The sequence below is a fragment of the Urocampus carinirostris genome, chromosome 8, assembly GCF_059441175.1.
Source record: "Urocampus carinirostris isolate Australia breed hairy pipefish chromosome 8, RoL_Ucar_1.0, whole genome shotgun sequence".
NCBI lineage: Eukaryota > Metazoa > Chordata > Actinopteri > Syngnathiformes > Syngnathidae > Urocampus > Urocampus carinirostris.
This window is the reverse complement of record NC_142356.1, coordinates 33,176,022-33,195,029: the sequence shown is the minus strand read 5'-3', so window position 1 is coordinate 33,195,029 and position 19,008 is coordinate 33,176,022. Positions and strand designations below refer to the sequence as shown.

The following is a 19,008-nucleotide window of genomic DNA, read 5'->3' as shown; positions in this document are numbered from 1 at the left end:
TCTGTGTATTATTTGTTATTATTTGGAAGGGGGATTGCCTCATGTGCAGTCCCTTCTCAAGGTTTCTTCCTTTTCCTCATGCTGAGGTTTTTGAGTTTTTCCTTGCCCTCGTGTAGGTTTTAGATCAGGGGATGGTGTAATAATAGTCTGTGGTTTGCAATAATCTGTAGTTTGTGCAGCCCTTTGAGACTCCTTGTCATTAGGGGCTATGGAAATAAACATGACTTGACTAGATGCAGAGTGAGGGATGCCATTCTCTGGCCTCATGGCAGAGGGCGATATATTCCGATTTGCCTCACACCTCAGCCCTAAAAAATATCTCATCTCATCTCATCTCATTAGCCGCACCGCTTATCGCAGGGGTGCTGGAGCCCATCATCGGGCAGTGGGCAGGGTACACCCTGAACTGGTTGCCAGCCAATCGCAGGGCACACGGGGACAGACAACTTACTCGCTCAGTCACACCTAGGGACAATTTGGACTGGCCAATCCACCTGAAATGCATGTCTTTGGAATATGGGAGGAAACCGGAGTGCCTGGAGGAAACCAACGCAAGCACGGGGAGAACATACAAACTCCGCACAGTAAGGCCGGTAGCTGGATTTGAACCCACGCAGGAGGTTCCCAAGACCTAAGAACTGTGCCGCACACGCGCTAACCACTGCGCCGCCGTGCTGCCTCCTAAAAAATATGTAATTTACAATTACTGATAGCATTAGCAAGCTAACTGCAAGTTAAGCCATTCAGTGTATGCATCTCATTGTATGGACTTTTTTCATTATGGAGGATTATGTATCTATCAATGCTTTTATTCAAAAGGAGCAGCGCATAGACTTAGTTTATAAGTTAAAGTAAGACAATAAAACATTTTTATTTCTTCTATGCTACTGTTTATAAATTGCTTTCCAGCTCTGCCAATCAAATGATGAATAAGATGTTATTATATTTGTAAATCGAACTCTGACTCACCAGATTCGAAACTCATTGCACGTCAATGATGGGAAAATAACAAAAAGGCTAGTCTCAGACTATTCTTTTTGCTTACTCTTTCATTGTCCACTGACTTGGCTCCTCGTCCCTGTGCACTTCTCTTAACCCCCTTCAATAGCGGTGAGGTTTGAAGTTTAAGAACTCAATGATATGTCAGTTATTCGTATGAAACATGGGTGTAACCAGTCCGTTATGGGGGGTGCTCAAACAACCCCATATTTAACCCATGCACTCCCAAAAATCATAGCATTTTTAGAAATCTCTTTAATAATAATAATAATGAAAATCACCTTAATAAAGGACAGAATAAGATTAAATATGAAAACACTAGATAAAAAACAATTAGAAAAGTAAAACAAAAGCGTGTCGGAAATAGTCCACTGCCTTGAAATGGTTCAGTCCGTTTGATTCCTTGCACCTAGCATCTCCCCTCTTTCCTCACTCCTCTTTCACTCGGCTAGTGTTACTTGCGGCATAGCACTAGTCTGTGGAGGCTTTAGTGTCTTAAGATGAGAATATGATATACAGCAGTTATGTTGAACAACTATTTTACCCCCCAATACCATGACTTTGATTTATCATCAACATATATCAGTCGTCTTTCGCTTTATTGAATCAGATGCAACAGTTATCAGCCTAGATTAATTGTTGCATGTGTATAAGTTTTGTTTGGTCATCCTCCCAGCACCAACATGGATTTGCATTTTTTTCTGTAAAAAAGCACCATGTAGGGGTGTATTACCCACAGCAACTATTATGAAATACACAAAAAACACTTCTAATGTATTTGTATATGGTTGTCAGTGCTAGGAGAAAGAGGGCTAAAAAGGGTGGAGACCACAGGTAACCCTCTCACAGCAAATATGAACAGTGGCTGAAGTTAAAAACATCCCATCCAGAATACAATTTAAGATGTATTTTGATAAGTATGTATTTTCTACTCATCAGTTGTATACATTATCATCACATATTGATAGATTATCTATAAACCATTTACTATTTAAAGTAGTTTTGAATTGATACTGATTTTTATGATGCAGAATTCTTGTCCTCTTGGTGATAAAACAGCTTGTTTGAGAACACAAAAGTAGACTATTCATCCATCCATCCATCCATCCATCCATTATCTGAACCTTATCCTCAGTTGGGTCGCAGGACTGCTGGAGCCCATCCCAGCTATCTTCGGGCAGTGGGCAGGGGACAGCCTGAATTGGTTGCCAGCTAGTCGCAGGGCACACAGAGACAGACAATTCACTTGCTTAATCACACCTAGGGACAATTTAGACCGGCCAATTAACCTGATATGCATGTTTTTGTAATGTGGGATGAACCTGGAGTGCCCGGAGTAAACCCACGCAAGCAAGGGGAGAACATTGAAACTCCACAGGGGAAGGTTGGATCTCATGACCTCAGAACTGTGCTGCACACGTGCTAACCACTGCGCCGCTGTGCTGCCCTAGACTATTTATTTACTATTTTATTTTATTAATTTAGGGGGAGGTGGGGCAGTAACTCAGGAGGTAGAGCGCTTGTCTTCGCTCCTCTGAGTTAAATGTCGAAGTGTCCTTGTGCAAGACACTGAAACCCTAATGCCCCGATAGGTAGGTAGGTGCCTTGCACGGCTGCCTCTGGCTATCGGGGTTTGAATTGATAAGTGTGAAGCACATTGTAAAGAGCTTTGAAATGAATACTATTTTGCATGTATCCAACCAGCCAGACAGTCTGGGTGCTCAGTACCCCCAAAGTTCTAAACGTAAAATTGTCCCTGTTAATAAATACTCCTACAAAATAAATATAATTTTAATACATCACATTTTAATCAGACCTTTCAACCAAGGGTGATTTTAGGTTCAGATATTTGGGGTTTCTGAGCACTTGAAGTGATTTAGGATCATTCAACACTCTTCAGGAGTGTAACTTCCCATTTGTGTACATCACATTACACTTTGCTGAAATACTATTACGACGCTATGCCCATTTTTTACACATTTATTTCTAATAGAGAACACATACAGAAGAAAATGTGTAACTCGTTTGACGATGATGCATTCTATTCAACACTTTACAATTCCATTACCATTGCGGCAAGAATATATGTTCTAAAGCCTCCACAGACTCGACCACAATGCCTCAAATGACACTAGCTTAGCGAAAGAGAAACGGGGAGGGAGACGAGAGCAGTGCTAGGAATTAAATGGACTGAACCATTTCAAGGCAGTGGTATATTGGCAACGCTGCATTCACATTTTTTTTGTTTTTCTTTTTAAAGCGCTAGATAAAATAAAAATAAAATGCATCATTGTCAAAAGAGTTACGCATTTTCTTCTGTATGTGTTCTCTATTAGAAATAAAAGTGTAAAAACTGGGCATGGCGTCGTAATAGTATTTCAGCAAAGTGTAATGTGATGTACACTAATGGGAAGTTACACTCCTGAAGAGTGTTGAATGATCCTAAATCACTTCAAGTGCTCAGAAACCCCAAAGATCTGAACCTAAAATCACCCTTGGTTGAAAGGTGCAAGGAATTAAATGGACTGAACCATTTCCAGGCAGTGGTATATTGGCAACGCTGCATTCACATTTTTTTTCTTTTTCTTTTTATCTAGCGCTTTTCATCCTAATTTAGCCTCTCCCGTCCTTTATTACGGAAAAGAGTTTATAAAAATGCTGTAATTTTTAGGGGGTACTTGGGTTGAATTTGCCGGTAAATGAGCAACTAAAACAAGCTGGTTACACCCATTCTTTCAATCATCTTTATGCCAATTCAATTTCATTGTGTGCCTGATTTTTAACAATCCATTCATGAGCGGTCGAAAATGAGAACCATTGATTTTGCGTTGTCTAATTGAAGATGTTCAAAAATGATGAACTTTCAAACCACACACAACGCCGCACATCTACATCTATGAAACGCCAATGCCTGGCTGATGGGGGACAGATTATAAACAGTGGGAGGGAAAAGAGAGGCGGCAGGCAAGGGGAGATAAATGGCGGAGGAGGGTAGAAAAAGGATGAGTGAAGTGAGAGAGCAACACTGTGTGACATACTGCAGACAGAAAGACTAACGGAGCGAGAAAAGGAGATGACAGAGGGGGAGAAGGGAAAGAGCTGAGGCACGTCAATCGCCCCCACCTCCCTGTTCCTCCCCCTTTTCGCCTCCCCCTACCCTCCTTGCCATGTAGCAGACCTTTGCCGGATGGTAACAAGCCACTCAGATGGCTCAGCGCACATACAGAAACACACAGTTGGGTTTCCCCGTCCTAGTTGAGACATTCCATTGACATAATGCATTCCCTAACCGCTCACCCTAACTTTAACCATTCACAGTCCACACTGATTGCCTTAACCAGGGTTTGGCAACCCAAAATGTTGAAAGAGCTAGATTGTGCCCAAAAATGAAAACAAAAAACATTTGTTTGGAGGCGCAAAAAATTAAAGGCTTTATATAAGCCTTATGAGGAAGGCAACACATGCTGTATAAAATACTGTATAAATCTATATAAGGGGTAGGGAACCTATGGCTTGCGAGCCAAAAATGGCTCTTTTCATGACTACATATGGCTCGGAGATAAAATGGAACTTGTGCAATCATTTATATTGATTAATGTGGCGTCGATTGGCACACATGCGAACCCGAGACATACTGATGTACAACAGGTATATTTAGTGTATATAGTAAACACAGTATACAGGACACAAGTTTAACTACATTCAAGGTGTCACACAACTTTTGGAACACCCTGTATTTTAAATTTTATGTTTCCAGGGCACGACATGCACGTCACCATTTGTGACCATTCGTTGACAAAAGGAGTTTGTACACAATCTGTTGTAGCTGTAAACCGCTAAATTATCCTTTATATAAAAGATCATTAAACAATCTATGCTCATTGTTGAGACACTTCATGATGAAAAGCCACAGAACAAACTTTATCCCAAAACAAACCTTTTTCCCAGAAGCTTTAGTAAAGCATATAGAGCAATTTGATTGCGTGAGTGGTACGAATAGGCGGATCTATATGCAGGACAGGACACGTGCACTCCTTCTCGCCAGGAGCCGTCTGCACTGAAGGTAAATACATTAAAATCCTTGTTTGCAGTACTTTTTTGACCTTTTTACAAAAGAACTTTGCTCGCACCTTGTTTTGAAACCATTATTTAGGACAAAATGACAGTAAAAATGAGCCGTAACACTCTTAAGTAACTGCGGGAGGAATATACATTTAAAGTGCTATATTTATATTGATATGGCACACCGACTCTGGCATTTTTATTATTTCCTAGGTTTTATCAAATGATCAAACATCACACATTGAAATCAAATCTGTTGAAGAATCAGCATTTGTCAGGAGAGCAGTTTTGGCGGTTTTATCGAATTTTGTCCTAAAATATATGGTGTGGCTCTCTTTTGAAAAAGTGCCAGGGACTCACTAAAGAGCGCTTAACCTCAACCACATTCGGACAACCAAAAATGTCCTAATAAGGAATAGTCTCCACAATGATGTTAAAAATTCTGAAAATGGACCTAAGAAGATTTGAAATAAGAATATAAACACACACACACACACACACACACACATGTACATACTTGGTCATGTAAATATGCTTAAGTGTATTTTCTTTTGTGTGTGTTTGTGTGGGTCACTGGAACATCACACTCTACAAGTGATGGGAATTCCGCCTTTTTGGAAAAAACAGCTCTTTCGGCTCAGCTCACTAAAAGAGCTGGCTCTTTTGGCTCCCAAACTGCTCTTCAGATCGTTTTTGGTGCTTTAATCTATGTATTATAAATAATTAAGTAACGTTATGTATAGAATGACTTAAAAAGGGTGAAAATGAAGAAAAGGGAAACAAAAGAAGAAAAAATAAAATAGAAAAGGGAAAAAATAAGAAAAGGGTAAAGGAAAATGAGTAAAAAGTTAGCTAAGGAAAAAGAGAAGAGCAAAAGAAGAACAAAACAAAAGGAAAAAGAGGTGTCTGGTGATTGGACCGACCTGTGACCTGTGCCAAGTTCCAAACCTGGTTGGTGCCCCCTTGGGAAAGATGCCGCACCAGATCCTAACAGCTTTTTGATGTCAAAATTTTGGCCTTGTATGTTCATGTTTGGCATTGATTGCGCTAACTGCTTTATTTCAACGAATGCAGTTTTACACCTGAACCAACTTACCAAGCTATAGAAACCCAGCCCTTCCTTCTAACAGCCGTAGAAAGCATTTGGTTATCATTTATTTGCAAAATCATAACTTTTGATAGAAATGACCTAAAGATTTTCTTTTTTTTGATATATGGTATTACCTAGGTTATCGAGGTTAACGGGAGGCAGAACACCAGAGAAAAGTGAAAATCAGCAAAGTAGCTATACCCCCTAGAGCTAAGATTCATGGCCCGAGCCTGAACCCGAACCCGAACCCGAGGCAATTTCGGGCCGGGTCGGGCCTGAAATGTCAGTCATACGGTCGGGTCGGGTCGGGTTCGGTCCTGCTTTTTTTTTTTTTTTTTTTTTTTTTTTTATTAATTAATAATTATAAATATATGTTCATTAAAAATATATACTTAAACTATGTATGGATACTAGACCAAGGAATACTTGTTATAAAATAAATAATTTGGATAAAACGGAGAAGGAGCTGTAATTGCTTTTAACGGAGCCAGAGCATGCTCTGTGCACGTGACGTGACGTGAATGCTGTCCTCTTAATAATCTTCCCCTCCGCAAATTCGCGTGATTTTGGCCTGGTATCCCCGATATGGAGTCGGACCAACAAGAAGTTAAGGATAAACTCAAGAGAGGAGAACTGACGAGGAAAACGCACTCTGGTAAGAGTTTTAATAAGCGTTTTATATAGAATACGATCGCTTTTGTCGGAAGTGTACATTGACGTTGGTGACATTTTCATCCGCGTTAAAAAACGCAATTTGCAGAATAAAATCACGCTTTATTGTTTAAATAAACGCGTTATATAGACTAGAATCTCCCAATTATTATAATTAGCTCGCTTTATTGTTTTAATAAGCGTTTTATATAGAATACGATCAGGGGGGGGGGGGATTTGCATAGGAGTCGGAAAAGGGCACAACACGTCAACACCCCCTCAATGATAGTGCCGCGCTAAAATCTTAAGGACGTACTACTACTGCTGCTGTGGATTATGGCCCAATGATCAAGTCGTCAAAATGACGGACGCCCTTAAATGTTTTCGCTACCTCAAAAAAAAAAACCGTCAATGACAGATTGTCGCTTAATGTAACATCTGCAGTGCAGACACAGAAATATAAAAGATGTAAATGTTTATACAGTTTTATTTAACTTAGGGCTAGATGTTGTAACAAAAGGCAGAGTTTAATTTGTTATCATAAATCACCCCTCCTTATAAATAAAATATGTAATTTCGGGCCCCCTCGGGCCGGGCCAGCAAATCCAGTTAATTAGTCGGGCTCGGTCCGGGTCGGGTTTAATACCCCTCGGGCCTGCGTCGGGCTCGGGTGCTTTTTTTGGGCCCGATCTTACCTCTAATACCCCCTGATAAAAGCCCCCAAGTGTTAAACTTACCTCGAGATAATGTTTTTACTGACTGATGTTGCCCCAGTCCCTTACCGGACCCAATAACAACCCACGGAGCACCTGCTGGTGATCACCATTTACTTGCGCTCTTTTCCTCAGAGTCAATTTACTTGATAAAACTATACCCAATGTAACGAGCTGCTAAAAGCCAGCTGATGCCATGCTTCACAGTTTGTTTTGGTGGCCACATTGTTGTGTGCCCGTCTTGCTTTTTGACTGACACTATACACTAGCTTTCATTGTCCACTGACCTGGCTCCTTGTCCCTGTGCACTTCTCTTAACCCCCTTCAATAGGGGTGAGGTTTGAAGTTTGAGAACTCGATGATATGTCAGTTATTCGTATGAAACATAGGTGTAACCAGTCCGTTATGGAGGGTGCTCAAACAACCCCATATTCAACCCATGCACTCCCAAAAATCATAGCATTTTTAGAAATCTCTTTAATAATAATAACAAAAATCACCTTAATAAAGGACAGAATGCAACCTGCCCCTCTGATAGCATCTGCTGTCTGCTGCAGAACACAAGACACGATACGGTTATTCATCTATCATCTTAAACGGATAACCTCAGTAGGGTCGCAGATGTGCTGGAGCCAATCCCAGCGATCTTTGGGCAGTAGGCATGGGACACCTTGAACTGGTTGCCAGCCAGTCGCAGGGCACACAGAGACAGACAACTCACCCGCTCATTCATACCTAGGGACAATTTGGACCCGCCATTTAACATGACATGCTTTTTTTTGGGATGTAGGAGGAAACCGGAGTGCCCGGAGGAAACCCACGCAAGCACGGGGAGAACATGCAAACTCCACACAGGAAGGTTCACGATACGTTGATATCAATGACAATTAAGACAATTCAATTCAGAATCCGCAAAGCAGTAAACCAGCAATAACTGAAGCGCGAAGAAGCGAGGGATTACTGTTCTCAGAAAATTGGGAAAGGACCCACATCACATGGTTGTTTTCAGGCAAATCTTTCAGGTCACTTTGACACACACACTATATACACAGAGTATATACATTCACTCGGGCAGGCGGCCTCATTCCCTCCCTTTTCTCTCCTTCTCTCCTCCCACCTGAGCTGTAATTTGCAGGACTGATGAGGGCAGAGCAGAGGCAGGGCTCAATTCTGCTCACTCTATATAACATTCGCACACTCAGACACACACAACCACAACGCTCTCTTACTACTGAGCCCGTCTGATCCTTTGTGTCTGTGTCGCTCTCTTTTTAACCTCCTCTTCTTCTCGTCTGTTGCTTTTTGTCACTATCTCATCCTTCCTCTCTGTTCTCCCTCCATCTCTCTCCGCTCCCTGACTGAGTGTGTTGCGTTTGCGTGTGTTGTGTGGTGTTTGTGAAGCATGGGGAAAACAGACGCTCATGTGAGCAGCAGCAGTGACTGGTGAGAGACGGAAAAGAGGAGAGAAGGGATAACGGAGGCGACATCATCCTTCTCATCGATCTCTATCAGACATGTGAGAAGATGTCTGTGGGCGGCTGCGCGTGTCCCGGTAAGCCCCACGGCCGCTTCGGCCATTATCCGACCGCCACTGACTTTTCCACGTCGTTTGGTGTTTTGGCTTGGAGAGCGCTTGCTCCTGCTGTGGCGTGACTGAGGCACGGAGAAGAAGGGAGCTGAGTGCCTGGGGGCCTTAGTCTCAGTTTTCAAGGGCTTTTGGGATGTTGCTTTTTGTGCTGGAGAAACAGACGAGATGGGTCACAGCTTAGATCGGGGTGCGCAAACTTTTGGAGTTGTGAGCTGCATAGGGTTGTGCTATGTAGCATTAGTTTTCAGTTGCACTACACAATACTGCGACTTATAGCGGTAAAATATTACACAGTGTCCCTTTAAGAGAGATTTTGGAGATTCAGGTAGAGTAGGGGTGTGCAACTTTTTGGAGTGACGGGCCACATTTGGTTCATAAATTCTGGCCAATTGCCCAATCCTGGAAACCGATCCAAATTTTCCCCATTCAAGAATAAATATACATGCGGATATCTACATATTATACATTATTCTTTTATATGTGGTTTTAAATAAATTAGTTTCATACATTTTTTTTGAAACGCTAACAATTAGAGCAAAATTATATATTAGGTTTTAAGAACTAAATTTGACATTTAGGATCGTAGTATTACTGTTGTTGTATATTCTACCGGTAAATATATTTTTGTGGCATTTCTGCTGTCGGATCTTTGTAATATTTCTGTTGTATTTGTTTAGTACGAGTGTAGTTTAGTTTTTGTCGTATTTTTGTAGTAGTAATTTGTAGTATTTCCACAGTAGTAATTTTGTACTATTTCCATAGTAAAAAAAATGTAATATTCTGTATTATTTTCGTCGTTTTTCCCGGGTAAATCTTTTGTCGTATTTCTGTAATATTTTTGTAGTACTTCTATAGTAAAGTTGTTGTAGTATATAGGTCGTGAATTTGTTGTTTTACTGTAGTTGCATTTTTGTAGTATTTCTGTCATGATATTTCTGCAGGAGTAGTGTTGTAATATATTTGTCAGAAAATCTATGTAGAAGCATTTATGAAGTGTTTCCATAGTACTATTTTTATAGTATTTCTGTAGAATTCCATTGTAAAAATGGTAGTATATCAGTAGTATTTCTGTAGTATTACTGAAGTTGTATTTTTGTAGAATTTCTGTCATATTATTTCTCTAGTAGTATTTCTGTCAAAAGGGTTAGTCACAGGGTTACTTTAATCTTGTAATAATGTTTTGTGTGAGTTGAATAAAATGATGTACTGTAAATGCAAGACTAATTATTACTATCAATATTATTAAACTTCACCCACCGGACGTCACGTTTTTTTTAGGAAGGAATTGATATTTTAAAATGGGGAAAAGCTCCAAAAAGTTTATTCAGTCTGTTTCCTTTAATAAAAGGGCCTTCTTTTATTTTTCCACAATGTGTTCATTATATTGTCCTTTGCATTATGAAAAAGTGAGTATCTTTTTAGTTTGACCTCAGATTACTTTCTTATTAAGATTATGAAAGATAAAACATTTTAAAAAAACAAACAAGTAGGTCAAGAAATTTGTAATATTTTAAATAATATGAGGCTCACCTCGAGAGAGCTGACGTGATTGTTCGCCATCTTGCTGCTACGGGTACTCTCAAATACCAAAAACCTTGTGAAAAGCTGGGTAAAGAAAAATACTTTGAGTCCCTGGAGTTAGTAATCTTACATGTGTTTTGTAGTACTACACAATACAGCGACACTAGTGGTGAAATATTACACACTGTAACTCAAAACACACTTGGTTTAAACTGCCTTTCAAACTTAATATTATGAATTTACTATTTAAACCCCTTCCATTATTTGTTTTTTCTTGAGATAGAAACAACTAATGTACGGCGTCCCCGGCTGTCATAAAAGCGCATGTTTTTCCTCTACATTCTTACTGCTAATAATGAACCCGGCACACAAATAAAATCAAAATGTACTTAAGCACTTTGTCAAGCACTCCCATGCTAGCTTAACAACATCTGAATCATGTGGTTTTGATTATATTTTGTCCGTAAATGCTTAAAAAATAATTCAAAATTAGATGTTAGCTTCCTTTCATTGTTCTTTGTCTAGTTTCACTGATTCTAGATATGTGTTAGCATATTTAAGAATTTAACCAATCACAATTCAGACGTTACTTCTTGCCAGGGTCAGAAATCTGCCCAGAGGCCTTCACAATCAGTTTTGGCAGGCCCTGAAACATGACATCAAAGTCAATAAAGATGTTTGTCTAGCCCATCAGATTGGAGTTAGTGACGCAGGGCCTTCTAAAAGGTGCAAGGAAACATCACCAGTGCCGCATACAATGATTGGCTAGGGGGCGGTAACCAGTAGTATTACAACAAAAATGTGAAGAAAATAATCCCTGTGTCCAGTGCTTCTGTCGAAAAAACTATTTCAGTCCTAAATCGAATAAAAACGTATGCCAGAAATACGTCAGGACAGGCCGGACTTTCAGCATTAACTTCGATAGAAAAGAACTTCTTGATGGAACTGAAACGCACAATCTGTTTGGCAGAGTACTTGAAATCTCCTTGAGAAAAGAGAGTAGGACGCATTTTGGGCACGAATAAAAAACGGTTTTCGGTCTGTAAAATGTGGCTAAATTCTTAAATGATATTGCAATTTTATGAGGTTATTATTGATGCTTTTTTATGCGTGTCGTAACTGCAGTTAATGATTATAACTTACAATAGTTATTGAGGGTTCGATTGTTTCAGACATAGCACTACTAGGTGTGAAATGCACGGCCTACCACTGGTGGAAGGAGTTTCCATCCTATTCAAATAGTACTGTAGACTGTATTGGAAAGTGTGATTTGTCCAGTGTCTCTGAAGGATGAAAAACTCCCTGCAGGCTGCATATAGTTGTATTTGGGTTCAAGGAGTCTGACAGCAAACCGATATATCCACTCATTTTTATTGACTCTAATCACACATGGTAGGAAAGTGGGGGGGATCTAGGTCTAGAAATAAACCTGCTGCTGGTGTGCCCCGGGCAATATATTATTAAGTGTTAGCGAGATTTATGTCCCACTGCTCATAGCACGTGTAGACATGAAATATAATCCCTTAGCTGAAAATGTATTACTACATATTACTTGTACTGTCATGCAATATTCAGCCCCGGGGGAGTGCAAGGAAGTCAAAGTGTTTGCAGTGTTTTGGATGGCGCTGAATCAGCCCGACATGGCCTCTCTTCTTCCCTTTTTACTAGTGACTGCTGTGGTCAACAGCTGGAAATATGACTTGCCAGCAACAGACTTTCATCAGCTGAATCAACAATGTGGAGTGTTAGGTCATTATAAAATTATAATAATCCACTTAAAACACAATTTACGTGGTATTTTTGCTCAAATCATCCGCCTAGAGGTATCCAATAGGGGTGGACGATGCTAGGATTTTTTTTTTTACGTATATTCAGTCTAACTAAATAAATGGTTGTATCGATCGACACCGATCCGATACCAACACCTTTTGCTTGGAAACGTCTTGATTATTGAATAATTGAACACAGCATTAATATTTTAAGTACTAAAAAGATTACATTTTTGTTAAAGAACTTTGATGCAAACTTCAACTATATGAACAACTGATTTAGAAAAAGTCAAGAGAGTCACGCCAAAAAAAAAAGCAGGAATGTAACTAAAATACACATACCGTGTAACAATGTCAACAAGACAACTAAAATAACTTCTATTGCACATTTTCTTTTAAAAAAGACAATAGTGCAAATAAAGTTAATCAATGGATCCATTTTGAAAGTTATAAATATGTCTAATCTCACGACCCGCTAACATCATTATTATAGTGATAGTTAAATGGGAAGAAAGTATCAATCCCAAGACAATAGTATCAATGTCACGACCAGCACAAAGGGTAGACCCAATCGCGTAACGTTTCTCACAAGTTTTATTGAAAGAAAGAGGGAGGGCTGCGCCCACGATCTGATGCTCGCTGGACACAGGAAACAAGTCACTCGCGCAATCGGGTTGCGATCCGAATACGGAAGTGGATCTTTTGTAGAGGGTGATGGCGGTGTAAGGGACGGAAAAAACGGATCAATAGCTGGACAAGAGAGCAAAAACGTGGTCGGGGTCAGAAACGGGTCGTAAGCCGGGACGAGAGACCACACGTTGTTGGGATCAAAAAACAGGTCGTAGCCGGAGACAGACGGGGAGATCAGGAACAGACAGGTGGAAAAACGGGTCCAAAAACGGGACAGGCGGGAGTCAGGGTAAAAAAGGGTTGCCTTGTATCATCAGAGGTTCGCAGAAGGACTGACAAAAGGAGAATGACGGTACTGGGTTTAAAAAGGGACAGAGAGCCAATCGGATAGCCCACAGCGGCTGGCGCCAAATGAGTGGGCACAGGTGATTCAAATCGGTCATCGTGACAATCGATCCAAGTACATGCTCAGCATCGATAATATCAATATTTGTATCAATCGCCCACCCATAAATTACATCACATTCCTCACATCTCCTACAACTGGATGCAATGTTAGGACCCTTATAATATCAACCTACCCATTTATTTCTCCAACGCATTTATCAATAAATATACTGTAGTTTCCAGACTAAAGGCGCACATTAAAAAAAAAAAAACAATATTGGGCAGAACTTTGAAAGTGTGCCTTATAATCTGGTGTGCCTTATATACTAGATCATACAGTCAAAGAAATTGGAAATGCATAGTTACATTTAAATGTCACTGTATATGGTAACCGTTCTGAAACATATAGGGAGGTCTTCGAGTACTCTCTTGTGGTTAACATGTCAATAGTTTGTTGCAAAAATTAATTTTAGTTGTGAAACCAGATGTCAGAATGTTAAATTATGTTGTGTATTTTTTTTTCAGATTAAGGATCTTTTTTTTTATGAAGCAACACTTGCTCCTACAATAGTTTTAATTCCATGCACCTTATTTCCCAGTGCGCCTTAAACATGAAAAATAAGCCACACAACACAATTTTTGGGGAGTGAGTTTTATGGTACGGTGCATCTTTGAGTGCAGAAAATATGATACATACATGCAGACATCCATCCATTCATATTCTGCACCGCTTATCCTCAGTAGGGTTGCGGGGGTACTGGAGCCCATCCTAGTTATCCTCTGGCAGTGGGCAGGGGACACCCTCAACTGGTTGCCAGCCAGTCGCAGGGCACACAGGGACAGACAATTCGCTCGCTCATTCACACCTAGGGACAATTTGGGCCGGCCAATTAATCCGACATGCATTTTTTTGGAATGTGGGAGGAAACTGGAGTGCATGGAGGAAACCCATGCAAGCACGGGGAGAACATGTAAATTCCTCACAGAAATGCTGGTGGTTGGATTTGAAACAATGCATCAGAACTGTGCCGCGCACACAATGACCACTCAGCTGTCGTGCCGCCTACATGCATATTTTATCTTATATCCATTTCTAAATCAATCGATTTCGTAGAAATGGTTTTGAAAAACTGGGGAGATTACTGCAACAGACCCAACGACAAATTTTTGTTGTGCAGGCCGGATCAAAAGCTTGACAGGCCATATTTGGCCCACGGACTATGGTTTGCCTAGCCCTGATCTAGAATATAATATAAAAAAATTCAGACTGCTGAATTTTTTACTTTAAATATTTCGAAGTTTTAAACTTTGCTTCAAAGCTAGGTGTTAAAGTTAATACTTATATAAACTCTATGTTGGTAAAATTACTCAAATAAAAACAAGCATTAAGGTAAATAAAATTCCCAAGCAGGAGAGCACTGTCGGGTGGCCATTCTAGGCAAATGCCTCGGCAGTACTGACTCCTCCCGTGTGGTAAGCTAACTTTATTCACACAGGAAACAGAAAAATACACCGGAAATGCAACTTCAAAATAAAAAAGAACAAGACTGATAAACGTACAAGAGATGCAATTAGACTGATTATTGAAACGTTACTTCATGTGTGTGAGTGTGTGTGTGTGTGTGTGTGAAAGATTGTTTTTATATTTAGGAATATAAAAACAAGTTATATTCACACAGTGAATTCTGAGAAATATTACAACCAAAACGACCAACCTATCACTAGGATATACATTATTCGTGGTAATGACAATAGTTAAGTGTGAAAGTGCTTAAAATCGGAAGATAAATGTTCTTTCACGATTTATGGTTTGTAATATATTTTACTAAAGACTTATTCTAGAGCAGGGGTCTTAAAACTCAATTTACCCAAGGGGCGAGTCTGGGTGAGGCTGGGCCGCGACAGTTTTTTGCAAGAAAAGCTCTGATAAAAACATTCCAAAGTTCTCAAATATCTTTATTATTAAGAAAAATAAGGTAAAAAATGAATGAACATATAAAAGAGAAAATAAAATCAATCAGGAATAAATACATGAAATAATAATCATTAATAATAATAATAATACAGGAGACTGAAGATACCACATATACTGGTGTTGCTGACAATATTTTTTTATCAAGTTCAATCGCTTTTATTAGCAGTTCTTCAACATTTAACTTTCTAAAAAATGAATGTAACGGTGCAAATTAATTACTCTGAACATGGCTTCTCTTTCCTACTCCTTGCTGCCAGAAAAAACATCAAAAACGACAAAATAACAACCCACAAAATGATCGACAAATTAAATGAACTCAGTCAATGAAAAGCGATAAATAAATATCAGAAAACAACCCCAAAAACAACTAAAAGGTGAGTGGTGTCATGCTCGTCCCGCTGTTACGGTCTGATACACCTGCTACCACCAGAGGACCCTAACCAGGGTTTGAACTGGGCACAGGTGTGTCCAATCATCACACACCTGTGCCCAATTATCCTGAACCCTTTAAAAGGACGTTTTGAATATCACAAGTCTTCGAGTCATTTCATTTTTTTTTTGCCATTGTTATCCTGGTTTTCATTTCATTTCATTTCCACCACCAGGCCAGGTTAGTTTGTGTTTGTTTCTGGTTTCTTTGTTACTTTACTCCTCACATTTTTCATTTCCAGTTTTGGTCTTTGTTTCTGATTTGGTTTGGTTTGGTTGTTTAATGAACCCTCTTTTGTTTTTCACTTTGTATTTCCTCTTGTTTTTAAATGCAATGTTCTTTTGAGCATCTCTGTGTCCAGTTCTTGCTTCCCCTACAGAGGTCCATCATCTACAAAAACTTAACACCCACATTTTTTGTTAGTGGAGCATGAAAATAGTGAATGTAAGATAAGCCCGGCCTCAAAGACAGTCCAAACGTCAACCCAAACCCCCCAAAAGATGAAAAAAGAAGAGTTTGTCAAGTGTGTCTAAGAAATGCACATACTTGTGCCAATCAAGAAGCTTGACAAAATGAAATTGAATCAACCAGTAGAACATTTTCAAATTCCGGAGAGCACCTTTGAATAATTATTAAAGGATCATCGGTTGGCCCATGGGCTGTGTGTTTGAGACCCCTGTTTTAGAGCACTGACTTGAGAAGGGGCAGCCAAGTTCAGAGACAATTGCTGCATCATGCACGATGGATGAACAAATAGCCGAGCATTGTCGGAGAGATACAATAGATGCAGAAATTGTTTGTGTCTTTGTGATGAAGCCTCCAGCTGATTAAACGTGTACGTGTGTTTCCAGTCTGCAGGCCCCGTGCTACACAAGTTAGGCAAATAGCGCTGCCACTTCAGCCATTAAACAAGCTCTTGAAGCCGAGGTTGGGACCGCTTGTTTCCAATGGGTCCTTAGCTAGCTTGCGGTCAGATTGCATACTTAATCAACATGCTCATGGAAATTTCTAAAAGGACTTATGACCGTCCTGTGGCGAGCCTTTCCTTTTGCTCTTCTTTTTCAGTTTTTCAAATCCTTTCTTTCCACCTCGTATTATCTGCTTTCTTTATTCGTTTTTCCATTCCCTTAGCAACTTGAAGGTGGTGACTGTGATCTCAAAATATTGTACTTGCTGACGCCTTCTTCTGGTGGAAATTATGGCAGCTCTGTCAAGCACCTTTTGTTGCGCGTGCAAGTTTGTGAAATTCTTAAGTACGCTCAAATAAACCCTTTTTCATCTTTTTGGGGGTTTGGGTGGGCATTTGTACTGTATTTGAAACTGTCTTTTTCTTACTTTCACCATTTTCATCCGAGAATAAAAGAAAACCGCGACCACATGCGGGACATCACTATTCTAGCCCCATCCCACCCACCTCCCTTCCTCTAACCTCCGTGGCAGGAACACAGAGGGTAAAAGCAGATAGGTGTGATGGAAAAAAATATATAACGGCTCTTTGAACTCGGTTGTGCATTGTTAACACATACCTAATTAAGAAAAATGTAATTTTTAACTTTTTAAGGACACCTCAAAACCACGCAGCCTACCTTCGAGTAAGGTGGTGATTCCAGTTGCTTCACTTTAAAGTTGTTTAGTATAAAAAAAAGTTATTTAAAGGAGTTAAAAGTTCCCTGCAGAGTGAAAAAATAAATGCTATTTTTAGTTATTTGAATAATAGATTTTAAATATATATATATTATTCATTTTGTGGATAATATAACATTTTTATTGGTAATAAACTAATCAAAGAGATGCCTTTTTTCTTCCTTTATTTCTTGCATTTTCATTTTTTTCAATCATTTTTCCTGATTTTTTTCCACTTTATTTTTTTGTTTACCAATTAGAATTTACTTGACATGCATGATTTTTGGAATGTGGGGAAAAGCCACAAAAGCAAGAGAACATGCAAACTCTGCACAGGAAGGCTGGTAGCAGGATTTTATCCCATGTTCTCAGAACTGTGCCGTGGGCGATAACCACTCAGCTGCCGTGCCGCCATTATGCCTATTAAAAACTTTTTATTTTCCTTAACTTACAAGGAAAAAATACTTTTAAAAATAATTGAAATTCACATCAACAAAATAAGTTTTTATTGCAACTAAATTTGCGTTACACCAACACAACATAAACAATGGGTTTCATTCATAAAGACCTTATAAACCAACAATATTCTGATAACAGATTTTAGTGAGGGACCCTGAACTATCCATTGAGGTTTTTAGTCAGCAAATCCTTAAGCAGTGTTTTTCAGGACCCGAAAGTGGATTGCGGACCGTTTTCAGTGGGTCATGGGCCTTTGCCATAGCCAAACGATGCTCAAATAAATATAATAATAACTGAGGGTCAACCAGAAATGTTAACAGTGTGCGAGTTGACACCCGCCAATTCACACCACGGCAAAGGACCCATAAAGTTTGTTCGCACATATTGAGCATGCAGATACATTGGAGAATATTTGAGATATAGATTTTTTTTTCATCCAGAAGACAAAAATACTGAAGTAAAAGATAAAAAATACAGCTAATTGAACCTCAAAGGGACATTTACCGTATTTTCTAGACTATAGGCGCACCCTTAAAAATATTACTCTGTGAAAGACTGTTTCACATATAATGGACCACGCACTATAAGGCATATTTAAATAAGCGCAAGGTTTGCATGAAGAAAAAAAATCTGAAAATTAAAAAACTTCTTGGAGATGAGATAAGATACTAGGGTAAATGGGTTCAAAACTAAAATAATTGATTAATTCACAAACAGTTACTGTACATAGAAGCTGTAATCGTAACCATCAGGCTTGGGGAGAAACGGAATACATGTACCACATGTGTTACGTAATTAGGATGAGAAAAAATGCAGTTGCATTTCATTACGGTTACAGATAAAAAGACATATTCAAATTACAGGTACATTTAGTAAAAACAAGGATCACTTTGCAGAATTACAATTTTATTTAAAAGCATATTTATGTTGCACACTTTAGTGGACAATGATGAAATGGTCTGGTCTCCAAGGTTCACCAGATTATAAAACGCACTTCTAGATTCTGGTAAATTTGGGGGTTTTAGGTGCGGCTTAAAGTCTGAAAAATACTCCTACTTCAATTTGTTTTGGTTTTGCTGGCCTTTTTATTAAGGGAAAAAATTCTACCATC

At 39.3% G+C, this 19,008-nt stretch overlaps 1 protein-coding gene across 1 annotated transcript in view; it reads left to right on the top strand.

The window, feature by feature from the left end:
* The first annotated feature begins 8,701 nt into the window (after nucleotides 1-8,701).
* ldb1b (LIM-domain binding 1b) overlaps nucleotides 8,702-19,008 on the top strand; it is a 53,293-nt gene continuing 42,986 nt past the window's right edge. Inside the window, exon 1 of the mRNA XM_088342441.1 lies at nucleotides 8,702-9,067. Coding sequence (XP_088198567.1) covers nucleotides 9,040-9,067 — 28 coding nt within the window. The 5' untranslated portion in view covers nucleotides 8,702-9,039. The remainder of the gene's footprint in view (nucleotides 9,068-19,008) is intronic.